This window comes from Carettochelys insculpta, chromosome 4 (genome assembly GCF_033958435.1).
Source record: "Carettochelys insculpta isolate YL-2023 chromosome 4, ASM3395843v1, whole genome shotgun sequence".
In the NCBI taxonomy this organism is placed as follows: Eukaryota; Metazoa; Chordata; order Testudines; family Carettochelyidae; genus Carettochelys; species Carettochelys insculpta.
Window position 1 is genome coordinate 121,253,312 of NC_134140.1, and position 17,256 is coordinate 121,270,567.

General features: G+C 44.6%; 1 protein-coding gene across 16 annotated transcripts in view; it reads left to right on the forward strand.

Moving 5' to 3' along the window:
• FAM13A (family with sequence similarity 13 member A) overlaps positions 1-17,256 on the forward strand; it is a 197,712-nt gene that overhangs the window by 147,116 nt on the left and 33,340 nt on the right. For 15 of the 16 annotated variants that reach the window (XM_074993622.1, XM_074993616.1, XM_074993621.1 and 12 more), the window contains 3 exons: positions 6,501-6,651; positions 13,738-13,951; positions 15,608-15,746. In XM_074993622.1, coding sequence (XP_074849723.1) covers positions 6,501-6,651; positions 13,738-13,951; positions 15,608-15,746 — 504 coding nt within the window. The remainder of the gene's footprint in view (positions 1-6,500; positions 6,652-13,737; positions 13,952-15,607; positions 15,747-17,256) is intronic. The other variant, XM_074993617.1, reaches the window with a different exon arrangement.

Consider the following 17,256-nt stretch of genomic DNA (forward strand, 5'->3'; position numbering starts at 1 on the left):
AAGAGGATACCCGTCTCTCCGCAGCGGTCCTCTCGGGGACAAGCTGCACATAATCCGATTACCCACCTCCTATCTTGGGTTACTGCTGGGTAGTCACCTATTGTGGAGCACCCACGGGGACACTCGAAGAAGAAAGAGAAGTTACTCACCGTAGTAACGGTGGTTCTTCGAGATGTGTCCCCGTGGGTGCTCCACTTCCCGCCCATCCTCCCCGCTTCGGATCTCTGTTAGTGTTTTGCAGGGGCACCCGAGGTGGTTGGTCGAGGAACTGGCGGGGACCGGATCGCGCACATGGCCAGGAGCACGCAAGGGAGCGGCGCGCGCCGGCGCATGCGCGGTCCGGCAGAAACTGCTTGGAAGATCCGATCTGCGGCGCCGGGCAAGCCCGACACCTATTGTGGAGCACCCACGGGGACACATCTCGAAGAACCACCGTTACTACGGTGAGTAACTTCTCTTTCCACCATGCCTTGCCCTTATCTCTTCACTCTGTGAGAGAGAGGCCACAAGGGTCTGCCAAGGCTTCTGTCTCCGTGCTCCTGCCCAGCTACCTGTGGTATGGACAGCAATTTCCACAGGAACATGTAAGCATTAATCCTGGGATTTCCAACTAATTTTGTTTTATTTTAAAAAATTCTGGAATATTGTGGTTTCAAAATGAGCTTCTCCTTATAAGCATCAGAGGGGTAGCCATGTTAGCCTGTGTCTGCAAAAACAGCGAGAAGTCCTGTGGCACCTTATAGACTAACAGATACATTGGAGCGTAAGCTTTCATCTGACGAAGTGGGTCTTTGCCCATGAAAGCTTGTGCTCCCGTATATCCGTTAGTCTATATGGTGCCACAGAACTTCTCATTGTTTTCTCCTCACAAAGAACTTAAAATTCAGTAAGAGACGTGCAGCATTAACCCTGCGATTGCATTATATAGGAATTACAAGGTCAAGAAAATGTTGCATTCTTTCAGTGAGGTTTTTACATTCCTTGTGCCTTTGTAAGCCTGTTGCTTAGGGGAGATTAGAAGCATACCTCTTTTTAACAAACAGCTCTTTCACAATAAGTGGAAAACCTTACCCCTTCCGCTATCACTCCACCTCCAAAGCAGAGAGACCTTAATAAAGGCAATGGCTTTTGCTCAGGCTGATTTTGGTTAGCAGTGGTAGAGCCTCCACATATTCTGCACTTCTGAAGCTGTGAAATTTGCCAGAGTCCATCCTTTGCTGTAGACCTGTTACAGAATCTAAACTTTCATTTAAAAATGGCTTCTAGCATTCAGGGTTTTGAAGGAAACCCTTCCAGACACACACTGAACGTAACCAGTGTAAATGATGTCTGTCTGGGTTTGCATACAGCCTGAAACAGTAGCAGTCAGAGGCATGTAAATGGACAGTAAGATGGATAGAAAGCTGGCTAGAAGGTCGGGACCAGCGGGTGGTGATCAACGGCTCGATGTCAGGATGGCGGTCGGTTTCTAGTGGAGTGCCCCAAGGTTTGGTTCTGGGTCCTGTTCTGTTCAACGTATTTATCAATGACCTGGATGAGGGGTTGGATTGCACCCTCAGCAAATTTGCAGATGACACTAAGCTAGGGGGAGAGGTAGATACGCTGGAGGGTAGGGATAGGGGCCAGAGTGACTTAGACAAATTGGAAGACTGGGCCACAAGAAATGTAAGGTTCAATAAGAACAAGTGCAGAGTCCTGCACTTGGGCCGGAAGAGTCCCAAGCATTGTTACAGGCTGGGGTCTGACTGGCTTACTTGTAGTTCTTCAGAAAAGGACCTGGGAGTTGTAGTGGATGAGAAGCTGGACATGAGTCAACAGTGTGTCATTGTAGCCAAGAAGGCTAATGGCATATTAGGTTGCATTAAGAGGAGCGTGGCCAGTAGATCCAGAGAAGTGATTATTCCTCTTTATTGGCTTTGGTGAGGCCGCATCTGGAGTACTGTGTCCAGTTCTGGGCCCCCAATTATAGGAAGGTTGTGGATGCACTGGAGATGGTCCAGCGTAGGGCAACCAAAATAATTAGGGGGCTGGAGCATATGACCTATGAAGAAAGGCTGAGGGAATTGGGTCTGTTTAGTCTGCAGAAGAGAAGACTGAGGGGGGACTTGATAACAGTCTTCAGCTTACTGAAGGGAGGTTGCAAGGAGGCTGAAGAGAGACTGTTCACAGCGGTCACAGATGGCAAAACGTGGAACAATGGTCTCAAGTTGCAGTTGGGAAGGTCCATATTGAACGTTAGGAAAAACTTTTTTCACTAGGAGGGTGGTGAAGCATTGGAATGGTCTGCCCAGGGAAGTCGTGGAGTCTCTTTCCCTGGAGGTGTTTAAGTCTTGGCTCGGCAAAGCCCTGGCTGGGCTGATCTGATGGGTTTGGCCGTGCGTAGGGCAGGGGCCTGGAGTTGATGGCTTTTTAGTTCTCTTCCAGCTCTATTGTTCTATGATTCTATGTTAACTGTTCCTATTCATCTCTGTGTAGTGGTGGAAACTTAATGACGCAAATCCATTCGTCAGCATGTTAACTATTAATCCTACTGGCATCCAGCTGATGGGCTCATCCCCAGACCTTTGAAAAAGGGGAGCTGGAAAGGGGGTTCATCTGCAAACGCTTCTCGTTTTCCAGCTGCCAACATTTATAACACACTTAATGCAGTTCCAGTGCTGCACTCTGCCCTGGGTTAAAAATGTTAGTAAAATAAATGAAGTTTAATGGCAAATTAACTACTTCAGTTTTCTGGTCTGGATGGCAGAGGGACAGTTCCATCCCCCTGAGTAGGGAGCCCGCAACCACCTATCTCCTCCTCTTGGGAGCTGTAGTTTGTGGAACCCCCATCCCTAGGACAAACCATCCCATTCTTTCTGGTTGAGGGTGTCTCCTTCTGACCCTGTCTCTGAGAGAGAAAATAGTGGACTATCCATGGAAATGTAGGTTTAGAATATTAATACAAATTCGTGAGGTTACACTAGCGCACATCTGTCTGTCTTGTCTTGTCTTGGGTTTATGCTACGATTACTCTTCAGAATGCCTAATGGTTTATTCATCACATTAAGAGCTACCTGAGTGAGTAAATAGCTGATGCCTTCAAGAACTGATAGCTATAATAAGACAGATCCATTTTTAAGCAGGAACTTAAAATAATACAATCAACTAAGTGACCTCAAAAGAAAACACTTGTTATTGCATGAATGGAAATATTTACAGTGTGGTGAAAGATACTCATCTGGACCATTCACTTGTATTTGCTGCAGGTATAATCTATTGAGTCATAATGAATCATAACGTAGTTGTGGGACAACAGTTAATTCTTTAATAAGTATAAATGAAGGTAATGAGGTAAATTACATTTTCTGGTTGCTGCCCTCCAAATGGTCTGTTTGTTGTGAACCTTCTGTTAGCTGCTTGCTATACTCTAGTTGCTGTAGAAACTTAGTATACTTGTTTTGGTTTTTTTCCCCCTCTAATGCTTTTATTGATTACCTCACTTTGAAAGCTCATTGCAGGATTTTCGGTCTTTAATTAGCATGGTGACAACATGAGGGCAGATTATCAAATGGTACAGTTTGTCCTTTCGGGAGTGGATAACACTGTTTCTGCCCTATGATGAATTCTGTTGTTATAGGAGTCTGCAATCCATTTAAATCCCGTCAAAGAGAGAGAGAGAAAAAACAGGTTTGTGTTAACTGTAAAGAAATATTTTAAGCCCGTGTGTGGGAAGCAGTTTGTAAAATACTGGGTAGTGAGTTAGCATTTGTACCCACTAAGCAAACACTGAGGCTGTGTCTCGATTAGAGCCATTTGTCGGCAGAAATTTTTGTCCGAAGGTATCATGTGGCAGAACCCATCAACAGATTGGCCAGACTGCAACAGCGGATTGAAAGAGCAATCTGCTCTGTCAACAGAGAGCATCTGGACTGCCCAGCCGTTTTCAGCAGAACAGCCACCGGGAAGCACGACAGGCAGTGTTGTGCAGTGTCCTGGAAGCCTTTTCTGCTGACAGAATTTGCCCCGGAACGTCCAGACCAGTGTTTTGTCAACATATCTTTCTTCCTCGTGGTGAACGGGATAAGGCTGTTGACAAAAGTGCTGTGTTCTGTCAACTTACTGCCACCAGAATGTCCTTGGGAATCTGGACGTTCTGTGGGTTTTGTCAACAAAACAGCTGTTATGCTGACAAATCCCTCTAGATAGCTCAGTGGTATGAGGATTGGTCTGCTAAACCCACGGGTGTGAGTTCAGCCCTTGAGGGGGCCATTTAGGGATATAGGGCAAATAGTTTAAAAAAAAAAATCTGTCAGGGATGGTGCTTGGTCCTGCTGTGGGTGCAGGGGACTGGGCTCAATAACTTCTCAAGGTCCCTGCCCATCCTGTGAGATAGGCATATTGCCATGTATTCTTCAGTAATAGTCTAGACATAGCTTTAGTGTCAGTGTAAAACAGTGAGAGTTAAGTTTCTAATTCATGGTAAATGCCGGTTAGCATTGCCTTATTTTTTTTAAATAATGCTTAAAAGAGATGGCCTACAGAAAAGAGAAACCAAATGGAAAGTTACACAAATGCATAACATAGCAGTATTTACAAATACCAGGATCTTCAGCATCAAGGTTACGGATTTTTTTCAAAAATGAAGGTACGCATATTCTGAGCAATTTTTCTCTAATGTAAGCTATTGCTTTGTTGAAGATAATAAAAATTGTCGGAATGTTGTAAGGACACACACATTGTGTGAGTTAAGGACATGCTTGCGTGCAGAATATCAATTCTGACAACTCTCCGTGCAGCTTTGACGTGTGGGCTAGATCTTGTGTCGCTGTCTGTACCAGAGGTCAGCCACTCCTGGAACAGGTGCCCAGTCTGGCATACAAACTGATTTTCATCAGCACACAAGGCGAGAGCTCAGCCCTGCCCCTCCTTCCCCATGTAGCTGTCATTTTGTTCAAATCCATGCTGCCTGTGGATTAACCACAGACCAGCTAATGCTACCAACTCTCACCCAAATGGTAAAGCTCTGCGTCTTCATTTATTAATGAAGCTGTTGTAAGTAGGACCATTAGTGACTTTAAAAAGTATCACCAGCACTCAGACCATACATAGAGGTCAAAAGGCCAAATTTTGGCTCTCTGCCTCAGAAAGGTTGCTGATTCCTACTGTGTAAAATGACAGTTCTCTTTACAATCAAGTTTTTTAGACACACAAACTTAGTGTAATCATCTGCGTACTGCTCTGTATCACTCTACAGTGCCAGAAGATCTTTTTGTTTAAAGTTCTGCTGCTCAATTACCATCTTTATTATAACCTGCCAGTTAAGAATAAGTTATGCTTAGTAAGGTATCAGTTTATGTACATATACAACAGTGGTGATTATATACGTTACTGCTATCCACTCTGAATGCTCTGTGTTTGCATAGGTGTGTATATATACGCTTTACTTTTCCCTTTTCTCTGACCCCCCCGTCCCATCCTGAGTTGTTGTGAAGATTATTCGATTGTTCAGATTCCTGTGCTTTAGCACTCTTCTTTATTTAATACAGCTGCTGTATTTTGTTCAATGTGACGAAACAGTCCAGGAGATCAGAAAGTGATACACGCTGCGTGTGCAAGCACAGCATAAATGCACACGTGTGGTATATTTGGAGTGGAAGAATAGCCGTGATTTCTGCATGAACACACAGTTTATATAGTACTAAGTGGGTGAATAATGGTGAAGCAAGCAGCAGTTGCTTCCGGCTAGATATAAATTATGGATCACGTACTTGACAACAGTTTGTGTCTGGTTTTAAAGGTACTTGCTCTTTCCCTGCATTTTTTGGCCTTTTCCCAGGGTCCACACTACTTCCAGCTGAGATGCCAAACCTACTGCCGTTTGGCTTTGCGCAACAGTTAATACTCAGCGCGCCTCCATAAATAGTTCTGCTCTCCCCACGCCCAGCTAGAAAACAACCACAGGAAATCGGGACATGTGCAGCCAGCACAGCTTAGCTGGCACTGGTTGAACTGAGCCTGCACGAGAGCATTTGTGTATGGGGTCTGCTCTCTCCAGAGCTGCTGCCTCAGGAGCAGCAATGGCTGCTTTTCAAAGACACCCTGTTGCTACTGTAGCTTTAGCAACAACGGCTGCATTTTTGTTGATTATCCAAAGTGTTGCGCTTCTTTAAGGGATCGCATACTCCCTCCCTCCATCCCTGTTCTCCGCAGTCAGCGATTGGAGACTTTTTCAGCAGCACGCAGTTTTTGGACCAGCAGCCTCAGGAGCTCCTTGTGGCTTTCTAAACAAAGAAAAGTTCAAGGAAAGCAGACAGACGGATGTTTTTGTCAGTGTGAGTGACCAATTAGCATTTCAGGGTCAGTGGGTAGGGAATTTAGTTTCTGAGCTGGAAGCATTGGAGACTGTATGGTTTTGACCTTTTGGTTTAAAGGAACTCGCTTGTTGCTGCAGGTATTATTTTTCATCCCTTTGAGCATTGTTTTTTTTGTTTTGTTTGTTTTGTGCTTGTTTGGGATTATAGCAGATTTCAAGCATGAAGATTCAAGAGCACCCAAGCATTCCTGAATCCAAGTTTCAGAGGAACCAAGATGCTGATGGGCAAGAAGATAGCTTTGTCTCAGAAGTGCCTCGGCTGGATCTGACAGCATTGTGCGATGACAACAACTGGGAAGGTACCGTTCTGCGCGTTTTGGTGTAACACTGAAAGAGAGAGTGAAGGAAACATGAGTGGGGTGGGTGTTCCTTTGGGCTTACAGCCTGACCAAAACCAAGAGGAATGTATTTTGGCTTGAGCATAGCAATTTCCAGTCTGGAAAGACTGGAAATGGGAATATTGGGTAGGTGGCAAGTCTGATTTATATTTAAGGAGAGGAATCAAAATGTGTTGGTTCCTTTCTTACAATGATTCTTCCTTTCTAATTAAGGGTTATTCTTTTCATGGTGTTTTGCAGCTCAGGCTAATGAGGAGCTGGATGCACTTAGGTGAAATTGAATGGTTTATAGGGTATTTCCTGCTTTGTCCCAGTGTTCTGCTCCCATCCTACACAGACATGAAAACCTGTTCAGACTTCCCTAGCCTGTGTGCTGCTACGTGTAGAATTCTTTTCACCAGGTTAAAAAGTGAAGTTGCTTGCAGTTTAGATGTCTTAATGTTGTGTCTTAGTTTCCTTTTCCCAGAGGTGTTTTTGCACTGCCTTTGTTGTTGTTACATATAGTCAGGTGCACTAAATGATCTTTTCAGCATAGCACTTTGCAGAGAGAGATGCAGAAGCTGATTGTTTATTGTGTGCGTTGCCTGTAAGTGTAGACCCCGAAATGATATTCCTCATACTCCTAACTAAGTTCTGCAGTATACCCAGCATGTTCATAAGGAAGGGGGTCATTGTCTTGTTGGTAAATGGTCAGGTATTCTGATCTGTCCCAGAGATATGCAAAGGTGCTAAGAACAAAAAATATATATATATTTTAAATGTATATTGTTGACTTACACATTTTGGGCTCAATCCTGCAAGATGCTGAGCAGCTCCACTGCCACAGACATCAGAGGAGTTGAAGGTGCTCAGCCTCTGTCAGGATCAGATCAGTTCTGATTCCTGTGTATCTCCCTTTCTCCAGTGTACATGTGAGTGTGCTTTTGTTTTCAGTCCTGAAACATACAGCAGAGGGGCTCTTGTTATGGAAAAGTGTATTTTAAGAAGAGAGAGTGGAGCGGGGAGAGAGGCATGGAACATGCATCTGGTACCCTGAAAAACAAAGCCTGTTAGTGGTGTGGCATATTTAGAATGGCTAGGTCCTTTGTTCCTAGCTCCACAGGATATCTGACATATGTTCTTCTCCTTTCCAAGCATCAGGGACTAGTGATGACAGTGTAGGTTTGGGTAGACCAAGCCGGTAGCAGTGAATGCCTCGATTCAAAGTCAATCCACCAGCCACTTTCAATAGAATAGCATTCCCTGTTCCCCTGCAGTGTGGGGATTCCCTAGATGATCATCATGTACAGCACATCTGATTAAAGGGCAGCACGTACTGCCAGGAAGTGTCTCAAGAGACTTTTGATTCGTTATATTTTGTTTGGGATTCTAATTAGCTAGAACCTGAAGTGTTTGGACAAGCAGAGAAGTTTGTGGTTTTGAAAGGTGACATAGACAAGAGGCTCCCCTGTGTATTCTGCTGTCATTTGATTCTTTTGAAATAAAGATGATTTTCTTTCCTTGATGCCTGTGTGTAACTCCCATTGACATGAACGGTGTCATGTACAGCTTCAAGGGGAGAATAGGTGGATAAGCCTTTCTCACAGAAACTGTCCTGTCATGCGAGATGTGTTTTTTAGCTCCAACACACAACTTTTCTGATGATGCCTTTATTTACGTTAGGACTCTGCACCTTATCCATGAAAGGGGGAGCGCAAGATTAACTTAAACACGTCTTTCCGACTGTGTTTCCTCCTCTTTCTTTAAAACACATATGTGACGGAAGAGGAGATGTGGGACAGATGTCAGCTTTCACCATGTCACCATTTTGTAATTGCGGTACAAGCGCTGTACAATGGTGTTTTCTGTGTCTTGGAGAGCAGGAGACTTTGAACCTGTTTCAACTGTGAACTGGCAGTTGAAGGAAGAAGATGGTGGCTCAGACTCACGTACGGCTTCCCTGTCTGTCTGTGAGATGACTCATGAGTCACTGCTCACAAGTACGAGTAAGGAGTGCAGTTTGTCCCCGTTACGTTCTGGTGACCCATGTGGCAGTATACATCCATTTAAGTCTTCACTGTTAACTCTATATTGGTATTGCATTTCTGCTCATTTCCACAAAAAAAACCCACAGATCTTCCAAACTCAAATACAGTTACTGTGGTGGTCTGTTAAATTCTGGTGAACTGAGCTTAAAATCTACGCTTAAAAATCATTTGAAATGGTCCATTCTTAGAGAAGACAGTTCAGGTCATGGTTTAGGCTACTTGTGAAAGTCTAGCATTGTCTCCTGCTGCCTGGATACATGGTTAGGTATTTATCAGCCCTACAACACTGGGTTTCTGGTGAAGTGGCTTATAATTGTCTTGCAAACACAAATTCAGTAGCTGAGTCTTCGTTCACTTCCAGCTATCACAACCTCCAGTTCAATTCTTCGGGAAAGCCTGAGAGGAAGCAGATATGAAAACAGTTCTACAGGATATGGGAATGGCTACTGTCCTTTTTATCTTTACGCCAAGAAGATAAATCTCACCATATACTCCCTCTCATGGATGCATCTGTGTCCGTATCTGCCAATTCACATGCTAATGTGGTATAGTACATTATTACAACGTGAGTTGGTAGATACTGATCTAGATATGCCCCTGAGAGGAAGTGCCCTCTTTTTTTTGAAAGCTCAAGTATGGTAACCCTGAATTTTAAACCTCAGAGCGTTAAAGCAAATTAGTGTCTCTCACTGGGGAATTCTTGCAGGCAGTTCACTAGAACTGTGACTGTTTTCCCTGAGAACTTTCTAGGCGTGGCAACACACGGTGGAAGTTATCCAGCCCACCTGAGATGAGTTCAGGTTAGAAAGGTTCAGCTTTGGGATGGCTGTCACTGCAGGATGCATGGGTAGCTCTGTGAACCTCTGCCCTCTGTGCTCCTTTATCTGCTCTAATCCGAGATGGCCCATGTGCTGGTAACTAGAATGAAATCGGAGTTGGCACTTGTCTACATGCAGTGCCAACAGCCTCAGTGGGCCCTGGGGCAAAGTGGGAGCGGGACCAAGGTCAGTGAGCTCTCAGGGCTGTCCAGACCAGGGTGCTGGGCCACCCCCCGCTAAATTCCCTCAGAGCCGCGTGCTGGCCAAGCAGAGCTGCTGCAGCACTTCAAAGGGGCCTGGAACTCCAGCCACTGCCAAAGTAGCAGCAGTGGTGACCGGAGCTCTGGGTGCCTTTGAAGTGCCGGAGCCTGGGGGAGCCACATGTGGGGTTGGCACCCCCCCGCTGACTTTAGGTGGGGGTTGTTGCTGACTAACTTTGTTCCTGGGCAGGTTCTTACCCAGAGAATGGCCATCCCCATGGGGGTGGTTTGTGGCTGAAGCCAGTAACAGTTTTCAGGTTGTTTTCTAAAAGATTGTTACAAGGCAAAGGGTGAAAAATTATTATCCTTAACCTCTGATGAGAGGACAAGAAGCAGTAGGCTCAAATGTCAACAAGGGAGGTTTTAGATTAGACATTAGGAAAACCTTGTTGTCAGGGTGGTTAAATGCTGGAATAAGTTGCCTAGGGAGGTTGTGGCATCTCCCTCACTGACGATTTTTAGAAGCAGATGGGCCATCCCTGACAGATGTTTGTTGGTGCTTGGTCCTGCCATGAGTGCAGGGGGACTGGATTTGATGCTCTTTTGAGGTCCCTTCCAGTTCTGTGGCTCTGAGATACACAATTTTTCAGCCTCGACTAAAGAACACTTATGCTCCATTTTCCACACTTCTTGATTAAAATACTTTTATTGTCAACTCAGAATCATCACTTCTTCATACAGCCATTCATTAGGGAGAACTTGTGTGTGTGTGTGTGTGTGTGTGTGTGTGTGTGTGTGTGTGTAATATATTTGTGTCTAGAGAGTTGCATGCATGTACAACGGATAGCTGCCATTGAAGCGATCAGCTTAGTTGTGCAATTATGAAAGGCAATATGTTGGTATTGAAGAGGAGAGTGAAGGCTACAAGCATAATACTAGCATTTGCCTTTTCCAAATAAACTCAGAAGAGGCGAGTCTAAAGGAAATGAAATAGAAGTTCCAAACCAGCAAATAGAATGGTCATACGTACACACTCTGAAATGTTTACACCCGGGTGCACAATCCCTTAAAGGAATTCCCTGTATTTATGCATGTTCCTTATTTCCAAAGATTGAAAAGCTATCCTAAAACAGAAGGGAGACATGGAGAGATTCCCCTCTGGAGGAGAGGTTGACAAGACTGGCACGGTTTAGACGAGAGAGGGGGTGAATAAGGTGATATGGTATTCAGATTAGTTGGTGGCTTAGAGAAGACAGAGCACTCCTATCCATCCTGTTTTTTATTGATACAAGAACAAGGAATGTTCAGTAAAGCTGAAAACGTGAAAAATTGATTAGAGAAAATATTTTAACTCAACATATAATCTGTAGAATATACTCCTTCCAAGAACTTGGCAGGCTTTGTAAAGTCTTACATGTTTATATAGATAACACCAGCTTCCATTATGAGAGTGTGACATGAGGTAAGAGAAAAAAACATAAATAGTACAGATCCTCATGCTTCAGGCCAGAAGGCAACCACTAACTGGGAGGAACCTTCTCCTTTGGCTAAATTATTCTAGTATTCTGCATGGCAGCAATTTTCTGAAGTGACTGGCACTGAGCCACTGTGGGAAAAGAGACACTTAACTAGATGAACCATTCATTGATCTGATTCTGTACAGCAGATCACGTGTTCCTCTTCCACTTGCTCTATTTCTGTTCAGGCTTTGTTGGTCATTTTGACCTACTGATCTAATTTTTTCTAAATATTGTACACCACAAATGAAACAATTTAGCCAAAGAGCCAAGACCTGAAGGAACAAAGGTGGGGAATTATCAGTTTTCTGTAGCTGCCATTTGTTCCATCCAAGTTTCAAACATTTTTTCCATTGAGGGTGGGGAAAGCCGCCCTATTTTGACCTGCTCTCCTTTAGAATTTGTGATTGGTGGGTCTTTTTTGTTTTTAGTTTTTCAGGGTCATTTGGATTTGAGCAGACTCATCTTGAGTCATTGTGATACTACTTACGGTAGCTAATATCAGGAATATAAATCTGCCTCAGAACAAACTCCTACCCCCCTCTTTTTTCACAGGTTTGCTGATAGCTGAGTTTGTGTACTACTACATGCATTTGGTTTTACCCTCCTCCTTTTCCCTTCTAAATCCCAGTTTGATTCAAGGGCTTGCAGATTAGGGGTTTGCTTTTTAACCTTAAATCTCTGTGTGTTTTAAATGAACGGGTTCCTTCAGCAAAGTATTTTCAACGCCAGGAAAATTGTAACAATAACACGGTTTAGAAAACGCCTCAGAGATTTTGCAAGGGAACCACAGTTTACATATAGATGTATAAATGAGTGGTAACATAGTGCACGTATGTCTTGAATGTGTCACGTTTTAACTACATCACAGCACTGATGTGTTCTCTGCATCAGTGGCCCTTCTGGGCTTCTTGGGGTCCAGCCACAAGTTTTTCTCCCATCTCAGAACCCTAGAGAAGGGCCCTTTTGCAAATCCCACTTACTGTTCCTTCAGGTGCGATGTAAATTTCTGGGAGCAGCATCACTCATTGAGGCAGAAGAATGTGATTTGTACTCCTGTGCCAGTGACAGCTCCCAGGCCATCTAGCTTTCTGATGCAGAATAAAGTAAAACACTTTTACACACAGTTGGTATTGGACTGAGTATTCTCATTAATTCAGTAATGCAGAGGAAAGGGGAGTGCCTTCAGTCTGTTGGGTCATAAAGTTTTACAAGAGGGCAGGAATTCAGAATTGCAGCATTACACATCCTAAAAAGGCCTGGTCTCTCATTGGCATTGGATCAGAACCCGAGCCTACATCCACAGGAAGCTGATGACTCTTTTTAAAGCAGTTTTCAGGCCCTTTTGATTCAGTGTTCACTGTTTTGTTTTGTTTTGTTTTTTTTTCCTGTCCATTTTGTTACTTGACTTCTGGACTTGTTAGAATTACAAGTTCAAAGCACAGCTCTTAAATTGTCTAATCCTATGGTGCTAAGTAGGAGCATGCAAACCAGCTTAGTCAACTATCTGAACAGAGAATGTTAGAACCCTTATGGCATCTGGATAGAGTGATCATGAGACAGATGATTCTTTTCAGTTTGTTCCAGTATGCTAATTGGCATTCCCAGAAAGCGTTTCCCGTTCTCATACTGCCATTCTCTTCTCATGTGCTTATGTCTATCCACGGGTTGAATTAATCCGCTGAAGACAAGAGATCAGATTTATTAACAAGGCTAGTGAGAGAGAGAGGCTGCATGGCTCCTGGTGTCTTTCGTTAAATGTTTTTCTCAACACAAGAATAATGGAACCTGGATGCTTTGTTGTTATCAACACCTTTTACAGCTGTAGTAGGTTGGAGATGCCACAGAACTGAGCAATAAGACAGGGACCATGCTCTGATGAGAGAAAATGACTTTTAGCCATGACATAGTAATGCAGGGAGGAGAGATGGTGAGGGAAGGAAGAGTGATTAACAACCTGATCACTTGTTAATCATTTATGGCATTTGCAGGTCTTGTGAGTCAGCTGATTTCTCCTGCACATACAGTTTTGTAGCCCAGAACTACGTGCTTTGTATTTAAAACTATATTCACATCTGTTCAGCTGCAGGCCCAAAGGATGAGGTTTGGACAGTAAAGGTAGAAGGTGCTATCAGCTTTATTGTCTATTTAAATAAATTAGCAGTGATGGTTGGCTGGAGTTGGGGCTTAGTTCTTCACTAAGTACTTCACTACCTGGCACCCTGTGTAATCATTTACACCTGGCCAGCGAGCGCCTGGTCTGATCTGTTAACAATTTTCACTCATTCTGCTCTCACTTCGCGCACACAAAGTGCTGACCATGGTGCCGGACAGTGAATCATCAAGTCCCCTCTCAAAAGGAGAGGTAGAGGTGAGAGGAACGGGATTTTAAAAATTGGCCCATGTCTGTGGTGGTGATTGAATATATTCAGAATAAGGAAAATTTAAAGCTGGCTACCACTGAGTGGTTTCAATTGACTTCCAGAGCCCATCCCAGCTTTCTCCTCCCGGCAGCGAGATGGCTTAGACACCGATGAAGCTCGCGTATCCCCACAGGCAGGATGTCTCATACGCCAGCTTCTGGATGAGGACAGTGACCCAATGCTGTCCCCTCGTTTCTACGCCTATGGGCAGAGCCAGCAGTACCTGGACGATACAGAAGTGCCTCCGTCCCCTCCGAACTCCCACTCGTTCATGAGGTAGGTCGTGGTTTCAGATTTGCTATCTGCCATTGCTGCCTAGTAGCAAAGGCTTTCAGAATGGTAACAAGCAGCCGCTCTTCTATCAAGAGAGTGCCATTTAACTGCATGCGTGAGTTGGGCTGGTATTCCCCACCAACAGAAGCTTCTTCTCTTTCTATTGCAGTGGTTTCTTGTGCTGTAGTGGCTTCCAGGTTCATGCATTGATACTCAGGATATGTCTGTCAGCACGGAGGCTGTGGCATCTTGCCTCTGTGTCTGTCATTACAGAGAGGCAAAGTGATGCCATGAACACCTGCTGGATTCAGAGCATGGCCATTGACTCTGTGTTGCTTTGAAAAAGTCACTTTAACTTTGTGTACCCCAGGTTTTCTTCATCTGTGCCATAGGACTACTGGGCCTTACACTCCTGTGAAAGGAGCTTTGAGGTCATCCTCAGATAAAACACTTTTAAGTGCTGCTGCTGATGTCTGGCATGTGGTGTGATCAAAATTGTGTTGTAATATCCTGTATACTGGCCAATATGTATTTTAAGGGATTTATAAGTTGTCCATAAACTTTCACCTCACTGAAATGTGGTCTAAGATCAGGGCTTTTTTTTTTTTTTAAATAAGATGCCATTTGTACCCGGGAGTATGACAAATTTGGTGGAAATTCTGGCAAAGAATGGAGATACACACATCTCGTAAAACTGGACGGGACCTCCAGAGGTCATCAGGTCCAGTCCCCTGCCCTCCGAGCGGGACCTGTCACCATCCCTGACAGTTTCCTATTCTTTTTTTTTAAACCTGCCCCAGACCGTTGAAAGACCCCGTTCACCGATTTGAACCCTGCGTTTAGAAGGCTAGTGCTCTAACCACTGAGAGATCTCTTCCCCCTCACCCCCCATGCTAAAACAAATGTAGACGCCCCTTCCCATTCCCTCTTCTTATTCGCAGTTTCAGGGCATGCGTATGTAAACTTGCATATGCAGTCTGAACAATAGCATGTAACAGGCTATTCATTTTGGTCCATTTGTAGTTCATCCCAGGTGGTGTTGCTCTTTTTTTAACATCAGGGCTAAAGATTGAATCATTTGGACCACTCCAGAAGTATGAAATACTCCTGCATCGCTAATTCCAGGGTGGTTCATCATTGACATTCGAGTGTTTTTATTCAGAGCGCTTGCTTTTTGGGAAAAGATTAAACTCTGAAAAGGGAACAATATAAAAATATTCCCTCACCTTTCTCTCAGCTGCCTCAAATTCCACTCCCCCCCCCAGGAAGCCTGACAGCCTCACACCCCATTTTTTAACATTCAAGATGTTTTCTGGTGGAAGAGCCAGTTCCCCATCATGTATTTGGAGTAGGCAAGCTAATTTGCATGCCTTGTGCCTCCATATTAAAGAGTAAGTTGGTGGGCTTGCTGCTTTCTCTGAATTCCCTGCTTAGTTTCTTCTGAAATCGTCCACCCACTCCACTCTAGTGTTCTGCAAAGATACGAGCACCCCATTTCTTGGTTTCCCTGCTTCTGGACCCCAGCTCTGTAACTACATGACTTCATGACATCCATGGGAGTTGAATGTCCCTTACGGTCAGGTGTGACTGACCCTCTGTGCATACAGATGTACACTGGCTGCTTGCATAGGACGTAACTGCATTCTTTGCTCCCAACAGGAGGCGGAGTTCTTCTTTAGGATCTTACGAAGATGACCGAGAGGATCTGACGCCTGCACAGCTGACGCGGAGGATTCAGGGGCTTAAGAAAAAGATCAGGAAGTTTGAGGACAAATTTGAGGAGGAAAGGAAGTACAGAGTAAGTTCTGTGGAATGAGCACATGTAAGAAAATGAGTAGGACGCAAACTGATGGGGTGTTTAGGGGAGATTTTCAGATCCAGTCTGAGTACCTGGAAGAAAGAGGGAGATGGCACAGCTACGCAGCCAATGAAAAGCACATATTCATGTGTTACCACTGCCAGGTGACTTCCCTTCCTAAGCAATTGGTACTGGGAGCGTATACATGAAGTAATCTCCCAAACAGCTAGGATTTTTATTATCCGTTTAGTAAATAAGCTCAAAGCTGGTAACAGTGTAAGAATATCTGTGTAAAAGCTCTTATTTAGTCACAGTGACGTTCATGGGCTGCACCTCCTGTTAGAGGTTCTCGCTCTGGGGAAGCTCCAAGGTGCTTATGTATGGGGGAGGGGAGAGGAACGTGCTCCTTGACTCTGGTTCCTGCACCCTGGCAAAGTGCCACTGAGCAGCACTTGTGAACTGCTGACCTGTTTTCTTCTGATGCACAGGAAGGTTTCTAAGGGAGGAAGGATTCACCTGCGCTAGTTTGCTAGTGATCTAAACCGCAAAGGTTAGTTCTGAATCAGTCTTAGGTAAAGCTTCAGAGGGGTAGCCGTATTAGTCTGTATCCACAAAAACAACGAGAAGTCCTGTGGCACTTTATAGACTAACAGATCTTTTGGAGCATCAACTTTTGTGAGCAAAGACCCACTTTGTCAGATACACCTTTTTCATCAGATCCATCTGACAAAGCGAATCTTTGCCCACAAAAGCTTATGCTCCAAAAAATCTGTTAGTCTATAAGGTGCCACAGGCCTTCTCGTGGTTTTTAGGAAAAGTGAGCATCGGACGGGAAGCATGCCCTCCAGCCTTGCTGCAGAGAGCAGCGATGCTTCAGTATTTCTCCTTTACAATATAATATCTCATACTCGATCCCTTCAGAGACCTTTACACGAAAGAATTAACACTTGCAATGCCCCTGCATGAGAGTTTTCCCCCATGTTTTACAGAGGGGAAACACTGAGGCAGGAAGTTTTAAGAAAGTAGCCTGAAGCCACAGAATTAAATAGAATTGTGATTGGAAAGCATAAGTTCTTCCTGGAGTGTCCCCGTGGGTGCTCCACGATAGGTGTCGGGCTCGCCCCGGCGCCGCAGATCGGATCTTTCCAGCAGTTTCTGCCAGACCGTGCATGCGCCGGCGCGCGCCGCTCCCTTGCGCGCTCCTGGCCACGTGCGCGATCCGGTCCCTGCCAGTTCCTTCTTAACCGCCATCAGCTGCAGACGGAATCCGCTCAGGCTGCGGCCAGAGTCAGCGTATTTAATGTTTTAAGTGTGTTTAGAGTTTCTTTTCAGTCTTTCAGTCTTTAAGTTAGCTTGTTATTTTTCTTATCGCAAAAAAAAAATATATATATATATAAAAGCCTTAGTAACAAGAAGAGCAGCGGAGGCCCGGGGACGTAAGGCCATTAGGCCTCCTACCGTGGCAGGCTGCGTCCGAGAGAGGAACAAGCACAGAGAAGGTGCTAAGTAC